This window comes from Sinohyriopsis cumingii, chromosome 15, assembly GCF_028554795.1.
Source record: "Sinohyriopsis cumingii isolate HCF-2022 chromosome 15, ASM2855479v2, whole genome shotgun sequence".
Lineage (NCBI taxonomy): Eukaryota > Metazoa > Mollusca > Bivalvia > Unionida > Unionidae > Sinohyriopsis > Sinohyriopsis cumingii.
The window spans coordinates 114,313,642-114,337,312 of NC_142975.1; the positions used below are offsets into that span (position 1 = coordinate 114,313,642).

General features: G+C 36.7%; 1 protein-coding gene and 1 pseudogene across 2 annotated transcripts in view; both read right to left on the reverse strand.

Annotated features, from left to right (window-relative positions):
- LOC149782523 (NFX1-type zinc finger-containing protein 1-like) overlaps positions 1 to 6,577 on the reverse strand; it is a 28,471-nt pseudogene extending 21,894 nt beyond the window's left edge. Inside the window, exons 1-2 of the transcript XR_016414645.1 lie at positions 5,333 to 6,577; positions 1,664 to 5,302 (exon numbers count right to left, since the gene is read on the reverse strand). The product of XR_016414645.1 is annotated as an NFX1-type zinc finger-containing protein 1-like (transcript). The remainder of the gene's footprint in view (positions 1 to 1,663; positions 5,303 to 5,332) is intronic.
- A 2-nt stretch (positions 6,578 to 6,579) lies between these two features.
- On the reverse strand, positions 6,580 to 21,908 carry LOC149782524 (uncharacterized). Its single transcript, XM_089935150.1, has 2 exons — positions 21,826 to 21,908; positions 6,580 to 7,901 (listed from the first exon to the last, which is right to left on the reverse strand). Exon 2 carries the CDS (start codon positions 7,846 to 7,848, stop codon positions 6,580 to 6,582), a length of 1,269 nt encoding a protein of 422 aa, XP_089791276.1. The 5' UTR covers positions 7,849 to 7,901; positions 21,826 to 21,908.
- Between the last annotated feature and the right edge of the window lie 1,763 nt (positions 21,909 to 23,671).

Below are 23,671 nucleotides of genomic sequence, written 5' to 3' on the forward strand. Positions count from 1 at the left end.
TATTAGGTAAAAATGAAAATTTCTTTCTACCGCATACAGCACATTTTCCACCATAAGCTTTTTTTTTATTTTTTGTTGTAACCGTAACTAAATCAGTATTTGAAGTTTTAGTTCTGCAGCGTAAACAATATAAATTCATGTTATAAAATATATGGATATAATTGATTTCTCAGCAACTCGGCGACGAGAGCCAGTTAAACACCATCCTGCGTTACCGAATTCCATCAGAATGATTATCATAGGACCATCTGGATCGGGTAAGACACAATTATTACTTAATTTGATAATGAGATGGTTGAAATGGGATAGATTATATTTGGTAGCACCATCCGTTGATGATCAGAGGTGTTATGAAGTATTAAAAGATTTTAACGAAAATGCAGGATTAATAAATAACGGTGAAAATATTATTAATTTTGTAACAGATATCGAAGAAGCACCGTCCGTAGATGCTTTAGACGGATTTATTAATAATTTAGTTGTATACGACGATGTGATGCTGCATAAACAAGCAAACCCAGCTAGAATATTTTCTCGAGGTAGACATAAAAATACAGATGTGATCTATGTTACTTAGCGGTATACACAAATTCCGAAAGTAATTAGAGACAATTGCAATATTTTAGTTGTGTTTAATGGAGTTGATACACATACGTTGCGAAATATTCATCAAACCTGGTGCAACGGTGACATGGATTAATTAAATTTAAAAACTTCTTTTCACGAGCGCAAGCTACTCCGCATGGATTTATAACAATAAATTTGCACGTTCCTAGAACAAGATATCGTGTAGGTGTTGATAAAATCTTTTAACGTTTCTGATTTTTAAAACAAAATTAAAATTAATAGCAGCAGAGAGGGCACCTACCAATGTTGGTCGTCAAAAACATATAAAAAAAAATAAACACGTAGATTACTTTATTTTTTCAGCTACTATTTCGAACTAAGGTTTTATTAGTATAATCGGCCATTACAGAAATAAAACATCTCAAGGAAAAGTTTATTTGTAAAATTCTGGACCTTTCTACGAGATGGTTTTATTTTTGTTTGTTTTATTTGTTTGTCGGAATTATATGGTCTGTTGGCCCTCTCTGCTGATCCATCAAGTAGATTTTGCGCAGTTATGATAATACGCTTCTAATGGCAGTCACAAGTTGCTTCAAGACAAACCAAGTGGTTAGATCGCCAGCTTCGGATGTTGGAGGTCGCGGTTTCGATCCACGACCGAGTCGTACCAAAGACATATAAAAATGGTACTAGAGGCTGCCTCGCTAGGCGATCAGCATTAACAGATATAGTGTTAGGACCGGTACGATTGGTGTCAGGATAATGTGACTGGGTGCGACATGATGCTGCTTGTCTGCAGAATGATGCCCCAGTGGTAGACATCACTATAAACTGCCACACTGCAGACATCGTAGCGATATGAATGAAGAATAGTTAAAGCTACGTTGAAAATCCAATTCACACACACACACACACACACACACACACACACACACACACACACACTAAATTAAACATGAGATACTTTCTTGAAGATGTAGCGAACGTTCGAAGCTTCTGGAATGACTAAAATTGAAAAATACAAGTTAGTAACTATTTGTATAAAACATGCATCTTCATAATTAAAATAAAATGGCGAAAGAAGAGAAAAACTTACATGTGAGCTTGGTGGTTTCCATACACTTTTACAGGTTCACCGATTCTAATGGCGGGATAGAAATTCCAGAATCCAGAGCTGAGGCTGAAGCAAATTGGAAGAGACGCCGTACTTTATCGTATCTGGATGGATCATCTAGGTAAGAGGAAATTTTTGGTAGCTCATAGATAACCGCTTCAGACAATGAAATCCTCGGGGTGAGCGATTCAATATATGCGAACTTTAAAAGGTATTCTAATCTGCGTAGTTCCTGACCAAGATCTTCCCAGAAGTGCTCCGCATGGAAGCCCCGATACCGATCTTGATCCAATAAGTTCCGATATTTAGAGAGTGAATTCATCGCTGTGTGGATGCATTAGACTGAATATGAATTTGGACAAATCGTTCAATATTAAGCAAGCAGGACAAATACTTGATCCTTGTTCTTATAGAATTTAGCTCATCCAATGATGCGAGAGGTTCAGTCTCCAGGCAACGTATTAGTCTTTCTTTATCGCTGTCGTTACAGCCAATGGAAGACAATTTTGATATCTTTGACTTAAGTTCCACTATTGTTATTCGCCTCTCATGGTCAGTGCCGTATGTCTGTTTATATGTTTCGTGTAATGCCAAGAAAGACTTCTTGATAACATCTTTGTACCGTCGACTTTTCAGTACTGACCTCCTGCACTTAGGGCAAGACAGTAGAAACCCTCTTCCTGGGCTCGTTTTCATCCATTCGTCCATGCCAGAAATTTCAAGAATGCAATGGCAGTCAGAGAGGCGAATAAAGATAGATTCTTGTGAAATACCAGTATCAAACACGTCAGAAAATTTCTGCTTGTCGCAAAGTATGCACAAGCATTCCTCTCCACAAAGACCTTTGCAAAGATGTCCACATTTTAAATTTTTGAGACATGGCTGATCGCATCTAAAATCGCAAGCTTCGTGGCATAATTTGGAACATGATCCATGTTTGCATCTGATGGCACACGATTCATTACAATCTGTGCACTTCTCGCCACACTTCTTGTTGCAATTCAAATCATGGAGACAAGTAAATCTACAAAGCTTTGAACATGGTGGACAAATGCTATTACATTTTGATTCGCATCTATGTCCACAAGAATGAAAGCGATCACATTTTACATCACACCCATGATGCAGTTTGCCTCCAAAGCATTTACCACAGGTGCCTGCGCACTGATGGGAACATGGAAGTTCTTTGCCACATGGCACCGAACAGGAAATAACATCTCCGGACTTGTGGCACGGGATTTTGACGACGTGTCCACACCCTAAAATCGTCTCTATATCTTCTAGGCATGGCTGCTGGTGGGAACGTCGCTCTGTACATAAATAGCAAACCCCTTTGCAAGCATGGCCGCAAGCTAGACGGTTTTTGCAGCGTGCCTTGCATTTCCAAGTGAACGGATCTTTGTGGCACGGAATAAGTTCCTTATGTTTACACATTGGAATGACTCTCTCTACCTTTTCCTCACATTTCCCACATATTTGGTAGCATTGTTTCTTGCATTTGTGACCGAATTCACACATATTGTTACATGCTTGAAAGCATTTGTAGGACTTGTGATCCAGATCTATGATATGACAGTATCGTTTGCATCTATGTTGGCAGTTTGGTAGTTCTGAATTACATGGGAGCTTACAACCACCATCAGGTGACTTACTGAAGTCTTCTTCACAGGCAACATTAATCGTTGTCCCATGGATTTGACATCCAAGTGAAAGATGAGATCCAATCTCGTGTGTACCTTGCATCGTGGTCACAATTTTCCTCCACAGGTCACTATACTTCAACAACAACTGAAAATTACCAATGACATAGAAACCCATCTTCGCTCTAGACAACGCAACGCAGACTCGGTTATCTATGCTAAGAAATCCAGTTGGGTTCTTCTTACCTTCATTTTTAGCAAGCTTATTCGAACTTGTGACCAGGGAAAGAAGGATTATATCATTTTCTTCTCCTTGAAAGTTGTCGACTGCCGTAACCCTGAGGCCCTCGAATTCCTTCTTTGGCAAAAGCCTTCTGATGGTTAATACCTGACCAACGTATGGAGTAAGAATTGTGATCTGCGATCTCATATAGCCTTGTTTCAGAAGATGCTTTGCAAGCGCTGCGATAAAATTGGCTTCGTGGTCATTAGAATAGCTTCTGGATTCACCATTATATGATTCTTCTTTCCTGTGTTCGATGAAAAAAATATTTCGTTTAAAGCCTTTGACATCTCCATATTGGCTCACAAGACTATGGTCCCTCAAATTAGGGTAGATATGTCTTACAAGAGCTGAAATTTCAGGCCTCATTCGGTGTTGCTCAAGCAGAGTCACACAATTAATTCCATTCTTCACAAGCCTCTAGAACAAAGAAATATCCAGATGGTACTTCTTGGCCAATTCATAGACACATGGAGTAGGACGCAGTTGTTGGTGGTCTCTTATTAAAATCAAGTGTTGGCATTCAGGGTTCAGCGTTGTCACTATGTGTGACTCCAGAACTTCAGCTGCCTCCTCTACGATAATGATTTTGGGTTTTACAGACTGGATCAAATGTCTATATTTAGCAGCTCCTGTAGTCGTCATTCCGATCACCTTGCATGATTTCAAAACTGACAAACATTCATCATTGTTCACTTCTTGGACCTTGTTTATTTCCATTGAGTACTCGTTTTCGTACACACGAACCGCTTCTTTGAGATCTTGTCTGTATCGATTGAGCCAATACCTGTATAGCTCATGCCGTTTATTTGTGGGAAGCGACCAAACATCTGTCACCATCTTCGCCTCGGCTTCGGACATACTTGAACCTGAGGTTAGTACTTTTTGAACCCTTCGCTTAACCTTGTTCCTCTCCGATACAATTTGCCAAGAGTTTTTTGCATCATCGGAGTGATTTTCATTCTCCTTCTTGATCGTGAATGTTAAAGCAAGATCCTCTGTTAGTCTTTGATTGAGTTGCCATGTGTTAGTCCTGTTGGATGCATTATTCTCCACGGAAAAGATATCTTCGTCATCATCGTCTAATGCACGATCTTCTTCAACATCCGACCCTTCACTTTCCGTTTCTTCTCGATTAGCCTCTGGATCTATTTCTTTTAGAGCGTACTCGATGACAGCTTCATCCTTTAATGTTTCCCCCAGGCACAGCCAGTCTTTGATAAAGTCTTTGCCATTAGAAAGGTTATCATTTGGAACTTCACAGAGGCTCCTAATTTGTCTTTGGTTTTTCTTTTGTAAGAACGTCTTCAGTACCTGCTCGTTGACGATCGATTTTTGACAATCTGACTCTATCATTTCCAAATCTTTGAGTAACTGGAGATCCTGAGATGAAACGCCATGTGAGGTCATGTTTATGCGTAGTTCATCCATATGATTCTTTACAACATCCGAAATTTGCTGCACCCACAACTTATACATCCTCACCCGATCTACTAGCGGCAAATTCCAGACGTTTATGTGCTTCTCTGCTTCCTGCGTATCCATGCAAACCTGTGTTCGTATTATGGCTGTTTCCCATCGTTTATGCAGGGAATCCTTGAAATCGTCTATATCACATTTAGCTCCTACGGCAGGTGTAACTTCGAGCCACAACAGAAGACATTTGTCTGTATCGTCATGGAATCCTTTTTTCAGCGACTGAAACTAGCTATGAGTCATCAAATGTTGCAACTTCTTCGCCGACATAATACCAAGCAAACATGCCTGGAGTCTCACGCCAATAGATTCAATATTTTCTTTAAGTTTTTTTAAATGGTCTCTACACTGGGCTTGGGCTCGGTAGATATTTACAGGAACTAAGTGTTCTTTTCGTCTTGCCATTTTTAACTCTCGAAGAAGAAAAGGTTTGAGGGTTTCATTGTTGCACCTTCCTCCGATTCGTACAATATGCTCGGGACAAAAACGAAGAATACCTTCTAAAAACTGATCTAAAGCATGGTTTGTGTAGCAAACAACGAGCAACGGGTTGATTGCATCGCTTGGTTTCCAGACGCTGTGATTATGAAGCAAGAACTCTGTGATTTTCAATCCGACAAACGTTTTGCCAGTTCCCGGAGGTCCTTGAATGGCAGCCAGTTCTTTTGTCAGAGCTGTTTGGATAGCCATGTATTGACTAGAATCCAATCCAAGTTCGTCTGATGTTGACCATCTCGTAGTAGTTAACACCCTTATTTGTGTACAGTTGTCGGTTACAGTCTTTTGCTTCAATAACGGTTTAAAGTCGTACATTCTCACACCACCCAACAGGTACCTCGGTGGAGAAATTTCCATTTGACACTGAACAAAATATTTCTGGAAGGGCATCGAATTTTGAATTTTCTGCAAGCCTTTCAATATGTGTCTATAAGCTTCAAAGTATGCCGGTGTCTCAACCATGACAAATATTTCATTTGGCGTTATATTGATGACTCTGTCTAACTGATTCTCAAAACGAACTTGAACGAAACCCTTTTCAAATTCTCGTGCATCTCTGTTGGTTATCGTAGCAAAAAGAATAGTTTCAAAGTCATCATGTGTCAAAGCAACAACGGATCCTTGAAGAAGTCGTCTTGATAAATGCCAATTCATATTTTTAAACTTCTTCACATTAAACTGAAGAATATACACAAGGCCTGAACTTGAACATTGAAGGCTACAAATATTCACGTCGCGATACAAGCGAAGATTATGGGATTTTTTGGATGTGTCTCCTTGACCCAAATTCAGGCGGTATTCTTCGACTCCATCACGCAACGGTTTCACGTAATCCTCTCGGAGAAGGCGAAACTGAATGTCCAAATAATCGTCAAGATTTTCATATTTTCTCTCTGCCTTGTTTGCTCTCAAGAAAGGTTTTTCATTCCACTGAAGATCTTTCATTTCAGGGAGGATGGAAATTTCTCTGAAATTGTCCGGTGGTGGTAAATCTTCCATTTTTAGTCTCCTTTTGCCAAAATTTTGTGCTTCCTTTTGTTCTCTTTATCTCTTTCTTGACGAATCGCTTCTTTCATTTCTTCTAGCATGCGCAAATTTTGCACAAGATCATGTCTAAGATCTCCGATGTTAAATATTTTAACTATTTCATTCAAGTGCATAATAATGCTGTTGCACTTCACCAAAGAATCCGGAATCAGTTCTAATTCCTTCCTCAATACACACAGTAATGACTCTAGGAAGTTAGAAAGCTGTAGCGTCTCTGCCCAAATTCCTTTCGTTGCCATGGATTTTAGTTGAACTTCGCTAAGAACATTTCCAACCTTATCAAGAAAACTCGATGTATGTGATAGATAAAGCGCATCTAGAACATATGTGTGCTTGTGGGATAAGCAAGCTTTCTGGAAAATACAGACAATCAGTACGATCAAATCCGGTTTTAGGACCTGTTTGAGACAGTCGGGAAAACCACCTCTGACACTGGATAATTTGAGAACAAGTTCTTCTACATCTTTCATTTCCAAAATGTCCTTCAAGGCTCTATATCCAAGCTTCCGAATGGAACTTCTTGCCGAATCAGCTCCATCGCATTTTTCCTTTCTAGCGGTGGGTATGCTTGATTGTGTTGTTTTTTCGTATTCCAACATCAGATTTCCCTGTCTTGATGGGGATGATTCTTTAAATGTTCGGTTAATCGCTCCATGATCTATGTTTACCACTCTTGTTCTACGATTAAAGCATCTTCCATCAAAGTTTTTTCTTTCTCTCTCGCACTCTCTCGAATATAATTCATTGCGTTTAGATGTATCATGGAAATTCAAATCTACGTCACTTTCCTGGTTTTCTGTTCTAGATTTACTCGTCTGATCTCTGCTTGCACTGTGCCCACTGATATGGTATCCCCTGAATTTAGGATTTATATAAAGATAATTACTGCATCCAGGATTATGTGCGATTTCACTTCTAGACGCATCCTGCGGATTCCCTATCGTGTCTGTTTGCATGCGTTCGTCTCTTGGCTCTGATATTTCTTTTCGTCTCGTGCTATGTGGTCTACGATGACGGCCTCTATAACTTTCATTTGAATAACCAAAGCTACCACCTGTTTGACATCTTTGTGGCGTAGTTCGCTGGACATCACATAAATGCGATCTCTGATTTCCTCTTTGTTCAGTTTGTTTGACATTATGGCTCTTGTCGTTGGCACAAGATTCCGTTATGTAAATTCGAATGGGGTACTTTTCCCCATCTTCTTTGTCTTCACTCTCCATGTGTGACAGATTCGAGGTTCTGAATTAAGGACCCAAACGATGTCTCTAAAAATCTGAAACACAGAGGCAAACGTAAATATCAGAACTAAAAATGTATTCAGAAGCTCCAAAAATATAGGGTCTGATATCATTATTCAGAAGCAAACCGAATATTTCAATAAATAAGAGGAATTTACACATTTATTCCTAGTAAATGGAAGGAGTATATGCCAGTATGGATATCATTATTCACAAATCTATACATTCATTATTAAATTAATTCATTCATAAATAAAATGAAAACAGTTTTTAGTTCATTATAGATATGGTTCAGATATGGTTCGTTTTGCTGCAATTTTGCTTACGACAATTAGATCCCACTGTGAGTCGAATTTATAGACTTGTGATTAATGAAGATTGCACTGTTTATAACTTTATAAATCGCTTCGAATTTAAAGACTAAAAGACATTCGAGTATCATATCTCCCAATATTGCTATTGGAAACAGAGTCAAACTGAATTTTCTCATGGTCTTTCAATATTTGATTCGCTCTCGATGACTACCATGGCGCAGGGATATTTTAGGAAAGGTAGGATTTAACTAACATCTTATATATATATATATATATATATATATATATATATATATATATATATATATATATATATATATATATAGTGTCTTCAAACATATTCAAACATTGTCTTGCTAGAGTGAGAGAGGTTCAAAGGCCAGTGCTACGGTAATGCGCTGTTGGTGAAGAGAGGAGAGAGTTACTTCGCCATACTCTTAAACGAGGTCAGAGTTGGTGTTAAACTATGGTTTTCTTGTTCTGGAAGATTATGACATTTTCTGTTTGAGTTTGAAAACGGCAAAATGTAATTACATTGCTTTTGTGCAATTAGATCGTTTTTACAAGCTGACCGAAGATTCGTATCATTTTTGCTCAAAATTTTGTTCTTCATTTTTTCAGAATTTGCTAGGCGACATTTATTTGTGCCAAAGCATCTCTGTCTCTCTGTCTCTCTCTCTCTCAGGAAAAACAAATGTTGGTTGTGCAATATGTTGTTATATTTTAAAGATTTTTCAGTCACTATGCCATGAATTAAAAAAATATACTTCTTGTAAAAATATCACTGTCTGAGCAAAACGCATTGGTATGAGATCAAGGTTGAACGAAGGCTGCATGTTCTAAAACTTGTTTGTAATATTTTCAAAAATATATAATACCCCGTCTCTATCTCTCTCTCTCTGTCTCTGTCTCTCTCTCGCGACTGCGATGGAGGTATATCATACCGAGATCAATCATGCGCTGTCACTACTTGAATAAATATCTGATTTGATTATATTGGTGAAATAGCCTATCAATTCTGAAGTAGGTTAGAAGATTCTGAATGACGGAAAACTTGAGTGATATTGCTAAATTGTTTCATACATTTTACCAGAGTATATTAATAGGGACGGGAGTCAGCCATGTAAGTAGCATACGATCGAACCATATATAAAATTTAAACAAACGGCAAATGATAACAACAATATCGAACGCATACAGTTCACATTTTGTTTGACCATAAAAATGCAAGTGACTCTAGTCCCGTAAAATGATTGCAATGGTTGTGAAGTTTTACAGTATGTATACATAACAAAGTTAAGATGAAGTGTTTCCCATTTTATATATAGAATACGTCGATAGTCATAGAATACATTTTGTAACCTGTTCCGTCTCTTCAGTGTTATCTCAAACTTACATCTTTATAATCAAAAAGTTGTAAAATTATTTCAATTATTAGTTTCTTGAAATGATGAACTCAAGACTTAAGTGTTCTGGTCAGGGAAGCACGCCAAAGTGTACACTTCCTTGTAACTTTATTTTGTATACAAGAAAGCAAAGAAACGATTGAACGAGAGACACGAAAGGGCATATAATAAGATTTTTGTTTCAACAAAACATCACAAATCAACCAAAACCATTTTAATGATGCCCCTCTAAATAAAACATCAACAAAGAAAGAATGAAGAGAGAAATTATAGCCAGTTCCTCCTTCTTTATGTACAACCTAATTTCAAAATGACAAATACCAAACGCTCCTAAACAGGTTGACAACGCTGATGAGTAAGACTGGACTTCCAGTGATCGAGAACAGGGTCAATTTCTAATCGATGGAGGTCCAAAACAAGTTAGTCAATGTTCTAATAGGAATCAAAGAGTGACTTGATGAAAATATGCACATAATTTTCCACACACTATCGAATCAAATCCTTGTAATCTCATATGATTGTGATTTATTGTCACACAGAAAATGTTTTGGTGGCCATGACTCTGAAATCACTGAAATTATATCCACAACAAAAGATCTGCCGGCAAAACAAATCCAAGAAAGTGAGTCACCAACACACACACACACACACACACACACACACATGACAAATCACTTTAAATTCAAAATAGTCGTATCGTATTTTGACATGAGTTCATCTAAAATCAGTTGGTAATCCCCTAAGTCTTGAATAGTTTTATTTATTCTCCCACGGAATTAGGGGCAAGACTGATGACAGACATTGTGGCATCGCCCGTAGTTCGTCAGTTCGACAATATTTACTAAATAGTATCTTCTAAACGTTCCTTTTAAATGAATGTCTTTTTGATGGAATGATGAACCATATTCCATAGGTCGTTCGCTGGTAACCATACCCCCAAAAAAGAGTCATCAACGTACACTCAACTTGTCATAAAGGAGCAATTCCTCTTTTAAAAGCACTTTAAATTCATGCAAATTTGAAACTTTTTTTGTTGACGTCCTCCGATGGGATTCGGTGGATCACTGCAATACTGCAGAGTGATGGGTGGCATGACAAATCGTACAATGTACTGGATATTGATCACTGTCTGACCATTTCTACATTTTCAAGGTGATCAACTTTGTACTTTTTCAGATACCAATGATTAAAATGGCTATGCCATTTAGGATGCAACTGTTCTTTGCTTTTCACTTGAATATGTTCAGCATCCCTGCAATTGCGTTCCCTCAGCTCCAAGGATATATTCTGAATGCACTCCTCTATAATGTCCATGATGATGGTCAAGAGTTATTGCATTCTCCACCGACTAAATGAATGTATTGACAGCTGGAAGACCAATCAGCATAATCTCCGCAGGGTAAATCTTTATATTCACATTGCTTGAGCTTCGCACCATAGCTAAAACAATTATACTTTGTCATTTTGCCCCCAAGTAGACAAATCCGCCTATCGTTAAAGATTTGGGAGTAGGTTCTGTTCTTCCAGACATTTAAGCAATTTTCCTTTAAACATCAAGATTGGACTGGCAAAGTCACTATTGCAGGCAAAACCACATGAAATGTATATTCTTCATTGATTCATGATTCTCGATGCGCATATGGTGACTACAGTGTCTTATTAGCGCATGAATGACATTCATAGATGGTCATACATCAACACTTTTGTCGCAAGTTACAGCAGCCAATTCTACTTTATCGAACTTGGGGTCTCCTTGGATACATCCCATGGTTTATGTGTCCAATTCATCTTTACCGAATTCATCGGTGAACCTCTTTGCTCATTTTTCTTCTTGGAACTTAAGATATAGTATTGCCTTTGGGACGTTAACACTCGTTGTTTGTAGACAATCTGACAACACTCGTTGTTTGTAGACAATCTGATAACACTCGTTGTTTATAGACAATATGATACACTTTTTTCGAGGGACGACTGACTATAATGATAATAGGTCAGCAGATAATCTTGTGACGATCGACCGTTTTGACAAGAAATTCTTTATCTTGGCCTCACTTTCAGGCTTCGTTTAATACGACAAAAGCTCACCACTTTACAAACATGATAGCTGTGGGTTTGTCTTTCCACTTGGCACTTGACATAAAGTTTTCAGTTCTTATCTCGGTACTGGTAACCGTACGTTTTGGGTCCCCCGCCACTATAAAACCACAGGTTGGTATCTTTGGGAAGTTCGTTGGTCCACGTTCCGAAATGTTTGTCTCCGATGCGAGGGTGGTAGTCCGCAGTCGAATGGTTTACACAGCAAAGGACGCCAGCTCCTAAAGCTTCCAACCTCCTTGAAGTTATAATGAAATTTTAGTTAAGAATTTAATCCTTGCATTGTATTACGGTGATACATCAAAAGATTGTTGGCACATCTCCTCAACACAGGCCACCACGGGCACATGATTACTAACAGCATTGAATTTAGTTTGGTTATCCACTAAAGTTTATGCAAATCTGTAATCATTATTACTTTAGTCTGTATTTCTAGGATTATCTGAGATTTATTTCGCAATAATGTAAGCTCCTATTTTTACATTTTCACTTTGTATTATAGAGAAATAAATTATTTGTTGAATTTTACAAAGCTGGTTGCTTCTCATTCTTTTATATTACTTGTTTTAAGACCATAGAGTCGTAAGAACCCAAGGATACAACAATCTGTGTATTTGTTCACATTGACAACGTCGTAAAATGTCCACCTCGGACTGACAATATTTCAACATCTGTTCTTTTAACTAAAAAAAATCTGATGATCGAATTCGTTACCAGGAATCCAAAGCATCTTGTTGTTCTAGTCGCATACCAGCGGGATCGTCGTCATAAACTTCAGACAAATGCGGAAGGACGACGTGTTGATTTTCTTTGTCATCGATAAAGTATGGAAAATATTCTTTTGCCATTCCTGTTATACCAAACGTTTTAGGCATATTACCCGATACTTTGCATAGCCAAACAATTTCAATTGCACATATCCTACTGTCATGTAAATGGTTTTGGCTCCCATCAAGGTCACGTCTGGAGACTATAAAAGGAAACTGTGAGTCGTAGCGAGAAATAGTAAGCAATAACTATAGCGATTAGATGATTGTGACCGTAATGATAATTACCTCTTCGTTATGTGTTTCGTTGGGGTCTAAAATCCACACGGCGATTAGATGATTGTGGCCGTAATGATAATTGCCTCTTTGTTCCATGTGTTTCTGTGGGGTCTAAAATCCACAAAGCTAAATCAGAAAGACTATGAAAGCAACTAAATATCTGTTCACGTACCCCTGGACACTCAACATTACCAACAACGCTAAATAAACATTCCTGAATACAGTCATGCCATACGATGACCCATACGAAAATTAGGCCTGTGAATCTCCGTCTATTCATAACACTGAAAGTAAAGACTGATAATATCTACATCATAGCCCCGTGTCTTTTTCTTGTTCGGGTCATTACATAATTCATCGGGTTCGTTATCATATCTCTGAATATAAAATTGATGATCCAACTCGACGACTGGACCACAACTACAACATGTTATCCACAGGTTGGTGACACTGTAAATAATTCACAAGCACTTTTCGTTTTCTGGAATTGTTTCATGCGATGTCGCTCGTAACATGATGGATTCATGAATGATTTTCTATAGATAAAGCCTCGATACCTTACTTGTGCTTCAAGAAGTCCGGATAGCAATTACATCTCTCTCCGCAACAAATATATTGATCCCAATTGCTATGCTATATCCGTGGTCGCTTTTGGCACAATGGTATTTGTATCCTAAAGGTCATCCTGTGATGCTACTTAAGGCATCGAACGATTTTCTTGATGATGGATGTGAATGTATGGAAAAAGGTGCCTTCGAAACAAATGACCTCCACGAATAACTTCTGGCTACATTTTCAATATATAACGAGGAGCTAGCATGTCTTGAAGTTTCTGCATTTCAGGAACTCCACCCTTTCAAAATTCATGCTTATTCCAAATATTTTATCTGCTTCTCTACGTTGTTGTTGTTAGTGTGATCTTCTATTTTTCCAGCATAATATTTTTCATTCCGTTGCATCGGTTTATCTGCATAATCTCCAGCCACCACGATCGCACGGCTAAACACATCTAATCTTAGTCCTTATTAGTACGGACGATACTTCGTTTAATAGACTTGAGTTGTTCCAACGATAAATCTTTGCATCATCCGCAAACCGTTGGAGATGAAACGTGCTTCATACGAAGGCTGAATTTTCCACCCATCTTGTCAAACTCATTATTCCATTGTTGTGCGTGCTAAATTTTGTCAAAGAGTTTGTTAGGAATTAAATCCGCCGGTGAACTAAAGTCGATCCAACCGGCAGATTTGAAAATTTCGTGAGACAATGACCATCTCAAACGGTCGTGATCGTTAGCTTGTCACTGCCGTTTCAACTTGTCTAACATAGAGACTTCAATCACTCCTTAACAAAAGCAGTTGCTTAATCTTTAACGATTTGAGAAATGTGATTAAAGTATCTTAAAATATAATTATATTTATAATATTCAAAATTAATTTGCGCCAAATACAACTGCCTTGTAAAAATGAAATACTATTGTGTTGGAATTATTTTGTTATGACAAATGAAAACATGCTATTAATATAATTAAATTCGTAACAAGATTACACGATAATTCCGGTAAATTTTACTGACATAAACTACCGAAGTACCGATACGGTGAACACTACTGTAGTATGTACCAACATAAATGAATGCTTCTACTATTGTGATGCCTGTGTTTTTTCCAACATACTGTTTGGAGACACTGTTTAGGAAATTCGTGGCTTTAAAACGTCCTTCAAACATGTTTAATACTTCCTTTCTTCATACTTGGTACATCACCGAGTTACCAATCCTACACCCAAGTGTGAAATTATATATGTATTTGAAAGCATGTTTGTGCGCAAGTGTGAGCGTTCCTACTATTTTCTCTCGTAAATTCCACTTCGTTGTCCTTTCCCCCAAAGAACCATTCTTGTACTCAGCAGTGAAACAAGAAAAAAAAAGTATGAATACAAAGGCAAATGTCATGTTAAGGACAAATGTTTAATTCTCCTTGTAGCTCAAATGTCATATTTCAAAATGCAGCCGTACTGTTAATTTCCTCGTGTACCCCAAGTGACAAATGTATACTCCTAGTGACATCATACACTACCATTGTGCATGACTGATGCGCATTAGGTAATATACATCACGCAAGGAAGATTCGTGCACACAAATACCCATTTGTCAAGGAAAGGTGTCACTGACATATCAGTCTGGTCCACCTAAATGGTACAAACTTAGCATACAGTGAAGTGTAGTTTCTGGATTTGTATCGGGCAAATTCATGGTATGTTTAAACAACCTAGCTATGATGAGTTGACGCAATTGGTTGGTTTGTACTGGCACTTTCATCACATTATTTACATGTCGAGGAAACGGCAGCTAAGTGTATTTCCCTATGACACACCTAAGCAGCCTACTCGAGTTGGCCTGGACTGGTATCGAGCCTACAACTATTGGACTCTGTAGCAAATAAGCTACAAAAGCTCTCCAAGTAGGTCTCGCTTTAAAGAATTGTTCTTCAGGTATGCACACTAGTTTAGCATAGAAGGGAGCAATAATGTACACTTAAATAAGGTTAATAATACAACCCCTTCATTATCAATGACTGACAGATTCGTTATCTGTTCGCGTTAAACCAGGAAGATTGTTTTATGACATGAGTGATTACAGGGTAACATTTTCAACGTGATTTTAGTAATCAAGAAAGCTGTCGAATCATTAAAAGACTAAATGAACGATAAACCTATTCTTAAATTCGATGTGGTCTTAGATATGAATTGTACAACTTCTTTAGAAAGATAAAGAAACGGTAATCAAGGGTATTAAAAAACGTGTCATCAAGAAATCAAGATGAAAATTAGAAATGTATTAAAATTGCTGGTGATTCAAAGTATATATTACCAAGAAATGAATTTATTGGGAGCATACCCCTATGAGTTATATAACATTAGTATACATAAGGTTGATTTGTCGCTATAATTCGACAATATATCTTGAGCTGATAAAGTCTAATCTATACAATATGGCCATGTAAAATGTTGTAACGTTACTAAAAATTTCAATCTTCAACTTTGTAATCAAGTAGATACTCATATCGCATCCGTAGCCTTGTATGTTTAGTTTCCTTTACATTTGCTACAATTAATATTTCATTCTTTTCTGATATTAAATGATTTCTGTCACAGATGCACTGTGCAGCATTTTTGTCTCTACCATAAATCATAACAAGAACTAAAATATACCCACGGAACTCTTAACAAATTGCATGACTTCCTTTACTATTACCAAAATTGTTTTAAAAATACCAACAATTAATCTAGCTGTTTATCTAGTGTATTACCAGGATCATATTCACTTCAAAAGGTTGACAAAGCAGAGTTAAAAAAAGAACGTATACTCATTTTCTGTCAAATTTAGCAGGACCTTTTCTTCCCATGATTGTCAACACCACAAACGATCAGGTTATTAAGTTCTTTTAAATATATTATTTAAACTTCAGGTGACAGTTCTGGCAAAATATGCCTCTTCCATTAAAGAATTCCATTTAATTAAAACATTATAGATTGAATTTGGGTGTTTTTTTAAAGATTTGTTTACTAATCTGAAACAAAGTAAATATACATATTTTGTCTTTATCTACAGGTATATATCGTTGACCGTTAGTTAGTTAATTTTTAACAGCTACTCTGGAATTTACCGTCTAAATTTCTGAATCCAATATATTCAATAATTCGATTGCTTGCTATTCAAAGCCTCTTTTTTATCGATTTCCTGTTTCAGTCTTAGAATTCTGTCCCCCAGCATAATATTCGTTACGCCCATTTCCGTGTTTCATTTATCTTGAATGATGCGTCTTTCGTATGTTTGCGTTTTAACTGTATCAATGTAGCCACTTAATACATGAACCTTTTTGTCTACCTCCGTTTTGAATAAAACAGTATTCGTTGTCAACTTTGGTCCCCAATCGTATAATATGATTTAAATTATTTTAGCCTTTCGTCAACGTCTTCAATACTATCTTGTACCACACAATAGCATTAATAGATTTTCAATCCACACATTTTGTCATCTGTCTTTTATAGTTATATTCCACGTTAAACTCACATTTGGGAGCTGGTTAAGTCTGTCATTTCGTTTTTGTCGTTGAAATCAGTGATTCATAAATAATAATTTTCATTATCTATCTTATCGTCATTTCATTATATTTATTTTCTTTCATTTTGTTCTATTTTTGATGTTGTCCTCTTTCGTTTGGTTATCTCGGTTAAATCAGTCTTCTTTAACAACTGTGGCAAAGAAATAGTTTTAGAAACGACCATGTTGTTCAAGTTAGTAATGCTGGGCTAAAACCATTCATTAGTCATTTTTAATTAGTTATCGAGTTATCGTTTTGTTTAACTTCTTGTTAAAGACATTTTGTAACTGTTCCATCTTTGGATTCTAAAGTGAGATAATCTTCCACACACACACACACATGTACACACAAACACACACACACACACACATATATATATATATATATATATATATATATATATATATATATATATATATATATATATATATATATATATATAGCTTTTCATGCTATTGTTCTTCGTCTTCGTCAAGAAAGGAATATACACTTCTAAGAAACTCCTTGCAATATCGGAAACACGTAGCAAGAGTCGAGGGAAAACCCGGACTATCTGCATGTTTGAACGACGGGAGCATTATACAAAAAGAGCTATACAATGAACAATAAAACCCATGTGAAAACAGTATCAAAGTTTTTAAACTACTTGCCTAGTTTGTGCTTAGGTCACAACATTAATTATGGACGTATATATGTGTGTATGTATGTGTGTGAGAGAGAGATAGATTATGTCACTCTGTCATGTGATTATCTACGAACGTATGTCTGAGAGGTACATGATGGAGCAAGGACGTTTGATATATGTAATAATTTATACGGTATTTTTGTTGACAGCAATCTAAATCTGATAGGTATCGCTGATAAACTGATATATCTGTCCCTTCTTGACATTCGCTGATAAACTGATATATCTGTACCTTCTTGACATTCACCGGGAAGGCATCACTGCATACTCGACAAACCGTATGTGCTGATAGTGAGAACTCCTTGTTGAATACATTAAATCGACATGAATCAGCAGTAGTTATTACACTGTTTGTATACATTGTTCATATGTATGAGGATTACTTAAAAAAGATATAACGTTGACCATATGCAGTTGATTGGTATGCACTTTTACACGTAACAATTACAAGCAGTGCTGAAGATATCTGATAACATATCAACTGCATATGGTCGACATTATGTTTTAAAAGCAATACTCATAAGAATGAACGGTGTAAACGTTCTTTAACAACAACAACACAATAAGACCAAGGCAAACTTAATTATGTGCAATAATTGAAATCGCAAACAAATTTTGAAGTGAATTATTTATTTAAAATGTTGACGTTTGGATTAATATATTACTTTGGATTTTTGTGACCTCATTCAAAGACATTCTGGAATACATATTTATGTCATATACTTTAAATGTATGTATGTAACCCCATGGCCATCAAAGTTTGCATATCGATTGTACAGCTGTGGTCGGTAGTGTGGGTAACTAAGAAATGTTCCGAAACACGTGCGAAATTGATATTATCTACTGAGTTGAGGACCGACAAGGGGGGGGGGGGGGGGCAACCGGGTATATATATATATATATATATATATATATATATATATATATATATATATATATATATATATATATATATATATATATATATATATATATATATCCCTGGAACCATGGCCTGTAAGGGGGCTCGGGCCGAACAACACTTTTTAATTTTATAAAGAAAAAATTGTTTTTGGACCAACAACCATGAGAGGCCCGGGTGTTTCTTCCTCCAGGGCCCGTAATCGCTCTCTACAGCCCTGACTGAGTTATTCCATGATTTACATTTTATACTTGATATCTTCTATCAGTCAGTCAATCACAAATCCGGTTTAATGATAATGCAGACTACACTAAATTTGTTACATATTGTCGAGATGTATTATATTTCTCTATAAACGGTACATATGTTCATTTTCCTTGCGAGTATGAGAACTATGTAGATATAGGATGCGTTGCCGCTAGTGTGTGAGATGGTCTCTCCCGCAAGGCAACAAATGGTATGAGAAGAAAGTCGTTAAGAAAAATCGAAAACTAGATCCAGTAAGATACACGAGAAATTGCCTACTTTATAAGTATGTCATTCCGTTAGATCTGTTGTATGTCACGATGGTCATGAATCATGAATTTTTAACGAAATGTAGCGTAACACAGAGAATGCGTTTTAAACATAGATAATATACATGAATATATGTTATCGTGTTCTTCTACAGCGACATCTACGGTGTGTCAAAAAGGTCATACGTAGTGAAAGAATTTAAACGTATTTTTCGATTTACTTTTATACCTGTTATTGACATTTCTAGTGTTCGTGTTAAATATTGATTGTTTTTGTTTTGTGTGTAATATTAGACGACTTTGGGTCAGTCAGTTGGTATCGTTTTACAGTGTAGTTATTTGCGAAGACATGGGGTGCTTTAAACAGAAGAATTAAAACAGCCTATTTTATACCACTTGTGATCGACATAATTGAAAAATATAGCTATGTTTGTTTTGGTATTGCAATACTTAACACCAGTTTTCAGCTCACGAAAGGCTTTATATTACGGCCAGTATATTTGGTGGAAGAAGAATAGAGAAAATCCAGAGAAGAACTACTGACCTAAGATAAGCTATTGGCAAAACTTCAAATGATGGTCGAGCCGAGACTCGAACTCATCCGTGCACAGGTGACATGTATTAGTGATCTCTAAAAGAGAGCGTCTTAGACTATTCGGCCTTCAGGCGTCCCAAACATATAGTCAATCAATAAAAGAACTGTGTGTATCAAGAGATGATAATGTGGAACGGTATGACAAGATGATACCATATGACTTGATAAAGGTGTGTGTGTGTGTGTGTGTGTGTGTGTGTGTGTGTGTGTGATTTGGATTTTTAACGTAGCTTTAAAAAATTTCAGTCTTCAGTGTGACAGGTTATAGTGATGTCTAGCACTGGGGCATCATGCCGCTGACATGTAGCTTGATGTCCCACCCAGTCACATTATCCTGACACCAGGCCGACCAGTCATAACACTAACCACTTAATGCTGAGCGCCAAGCGAGGCAGCTGTTAGTACCATTTTTCTAAGTCTTTGGTATGACACGGCCGTGGATCGAACCCACGACCTCCCGCATCCGAGGCGGATTCTCTAACCACTAGGCCACCGGGGCGGTATAAAGATAAAGGGATACTCACTGGAAAGAAAGTTGACAACATTGTTGTGCCCTACATTTTCAATTCAGCCTAAATGGAAGCTGCATGTGTTTCATTAAGACATAAAAAATGTTACATTTAAGAAATGAACGGTCGTTTGGGTTGGTTACAAAATGATGAACCTACAGTGTTTGAAAGGGCATGTCATTGACACCTAAAGCCGCTCTACTTTATTAAAGGGAGCCCTGAAGATGGAAGAGTATGGTGGCAGTCCTTTAACCTCTGCTACAACTCTATGGCCCTAAACTAATCATCAGAAAGACGCAATGCCAAAAATGTTGTAAATTTCAGTAAATAATAGATTTCCTAAGAAATAAAAAATCCAAATGTAAAAGGAACTTACAGTGTTGTCAATTAGTTGCCATGTACTAATAAAAGCTTTATCATAAATCCAAAAGTATAGAATGATCCGAATGAATTCCAACATTGAATGTGCTGATGAACCAATAGTCTTCTATAGGTTGATGTACAGAAATTCTGTATTGATGTATCACAATGATAAAATACATAATGTCTTTCAATGAATTCATAATAACCCCAAGGTAGAGTTTTATTCCAAACGTCAGTGAGCACTTGGATATTACAATGAATAATTTAAAAAAATGATTCTTCTCAAATTATACCTGAACACAATTAAAAGTGATTCGACCTCAACCTTATATAAAACTTTAAGACACAATAAAATGGCCAGGATGCGTGTCACACGTTCTCATCCAAATAATTCTAAGTTTGTAAATGAGGCTAGATGTTGAATTAAAATATCAAAAAAAAAACTTATTTATAATTTACCAATATTACACAAATGTGAGAATAATCAGGTCGGACACACTTCTACCCTGAATTACGGCAAAGTTCAAGCACACAAGACAAATTAAATATACATAACCTTGCATAACGAAAGTCATTTTATGGAGTATCTACCATAGTCGAAGTACAAAAATTAAAACTGAATGCAGCTTGGTATGCACAGAGATGGATAGAAAGATTACAGAATGTAGAGAAAAAAAAAACTATAAACTGAGACTATTTAAGCGTTCGAAACTGTTCAGCTTGGGGATCTTCATTATTGGTGTCACTGACATTATTGTTATCATTTATTACCAGCAGACATGTACAATTGGGCCATTGTATTTTTCATAAAATGCTGTTAATAGTCAGTACAGGCCTCCATAACTTTTGTTTTGATCTACTTTCCAGATTTAAAAGACTTGCTGAAATGTTTCTTGTTTTCAAATAGCATGTCAGAAGAACTGATTATGCTTAAAGTTTTAAACAAAATCCACTTCTACTTACCAACCTGGATTATTAATATATCAGTGACATTTGTGTTTCATTATATGCAAGCTCCAAATTGATTTACACCGCCTCAAAGTCCGTGGACAAAGAGGTATGGAAATATTTTGTGAAAGTTATTTTATACACAGTCGTTGCGGAGTGTTACATGATACTTATTCGAAGGAAACAGAATATCAATATTAACAAACTTTATAGAAATTTCTTCATAACGATAGTGCCATTCCCACTCACCAGTACTTTACTGTGCATTACCAAAAGCCATTAAATGTATATGACCGTTATGGTACGCTAGGGCTTCAATGCGGACAAAATGGGCATTATTATTCCACACAAGAGAAATTCATTGTTCAGTGGATTTCTTATGTTCAAAACAACAATGTTACTATTTAAAGACCACTTTCATAAACAAATGAAACTAATCAAGTACAGACAAATATATCCTTACGTAATATATACATACCGAAAGGTTTTGTCTTTCCACCACTTCAATATGGTTCTGTATTTCACGTCAATATGACCACTTCTCCGCCACATGTCTTAAATGATACAGGGAAAACGGATCTGATATGCAAAGCATAGCCACCACACGTTTTCTGAAAATCAATACATGCCCAGGAAGTACCGCAAAACTGGTTAGACTTTGTGATCTTATCGTTGGATCGTTAGGATTAGTAATCGAGTTCAAATACATCATGTATATAATTATAAAATAAATATTTAAAGAGATAGATTGCTCCAAGATAAGGACAAATAAGGTAAATTGTAGATCGTCTCGTTTCCTGAAAATCATTCTTTCAATCTGGCGATGAATATATAGATCGATGACGTACTTATTCCGCTTGCGTACAACGATATTTTCTCAAGTTGGTGAAAAAGAGGTTAACAAAATCATTATGTTGCTCATTTCTTATTCCTACGTGTTAAAAAGGCGTCGGAAATATTCTATAATCATCTATTTGTTCCTTCGTCCGTTTGTTAGAATATATCTTGGCAACTGAAATTCACTTGGTTCTATACTTGCTACCATTGTAGTCAAGTGAACGAAGGGTAGGCATATTATTTCTTCTTCTTTTCCCTTAGATGGGGTTGGATTGGTTCAGAAAAGTAACATTTATATGGTTCGTTGTTAAAACTTCAAAAAGAAGCCATTACTGGAAGAAAGGTAATACAATTATCACAATTTGGTTCAGTCCAGCTTAAGCAAGGCTATAGGTAATTTCTATCTCTTAGGAAGCAGCAATGGGTGGGGGGCAAACCGAAAATAGAATGACTGCAGATGTTTGGGGGAGCCCCTCATCAAGGCCACCTTTTTGCAAAACGGAGCTAAAAAAGTATTGTTTTAGCCAAGTAGTGTTGACTTATTAAACTGCCCAAAGGCCAATCCGAGGCTTGTATGCATCTGACCTAAAACAAAATAGCAAAAGGAAGGTTCCGCGAGCAGGTTAAATGACGCTGGGTATCTCTTAAATCTTGCGTAATTGCTATATTTTCTTTTTCCGTTGCAATTGCTGGATCGCTAAGTGCGAAATTTGAGAGATTCAGAGAATTTTTCTATTTTCATTTTCATTTTTCTTTTTCCATTACAATTGTTGCATCGTTAGTGCGAAAGGGAGGGTCCAGATAATTTGCACCTGGTTAGTTCTTTTCTTTAATAAGTTTACAATTACCCATTTAAATATATCTCGTCTTTTTACGATGCGTCTCGGGTTCCCCCCACTATAATAGCATTTATCTCTCACGCTTACAATATGTCTATATCGCGTTTTTCGTTCTTTGGACTCGAACCCATGAAGTCGTTTTCATTAGTCGATCGAAAGTTTGTGTGTACGCTTTAATCACTTTTGCCACTGTCTCACTTAAGAATATACGATGAAATAATGTATATGAGCATACGATTACTGAACAGATAGACACATTAAATATCAGCGAGTTAACGTGTTGAACCACGTGTCCTAAATTGGGAATTCCTGCGTGTTATTAATAGTGCACAAGTATTTTTAGCGCAATTACGTGACATGGGCCCGGTATCACTAAACATCTTAAGTGTGTTTTTCGACTCAAATTTTGAGATTTTCCTCAATATTTGAGATTTTTCTCAAATCCGGTTTCACAAAGAGCTATATTTTCTTTTTCCGTTGCAATTGCTGGATCGCTAAGTGCGAAATTTGAGAGATTCAGAGGATTTTTCTATTTTCATTTTCATTTTTCTTTTTCCATTACAATTGTTGCATCGTTAAGTGCGAAAGAGGATTTTGGTCTTGTTAATTAACAATCAAGCACGCTCTCGCCCCTTAAGGGAACCCCGG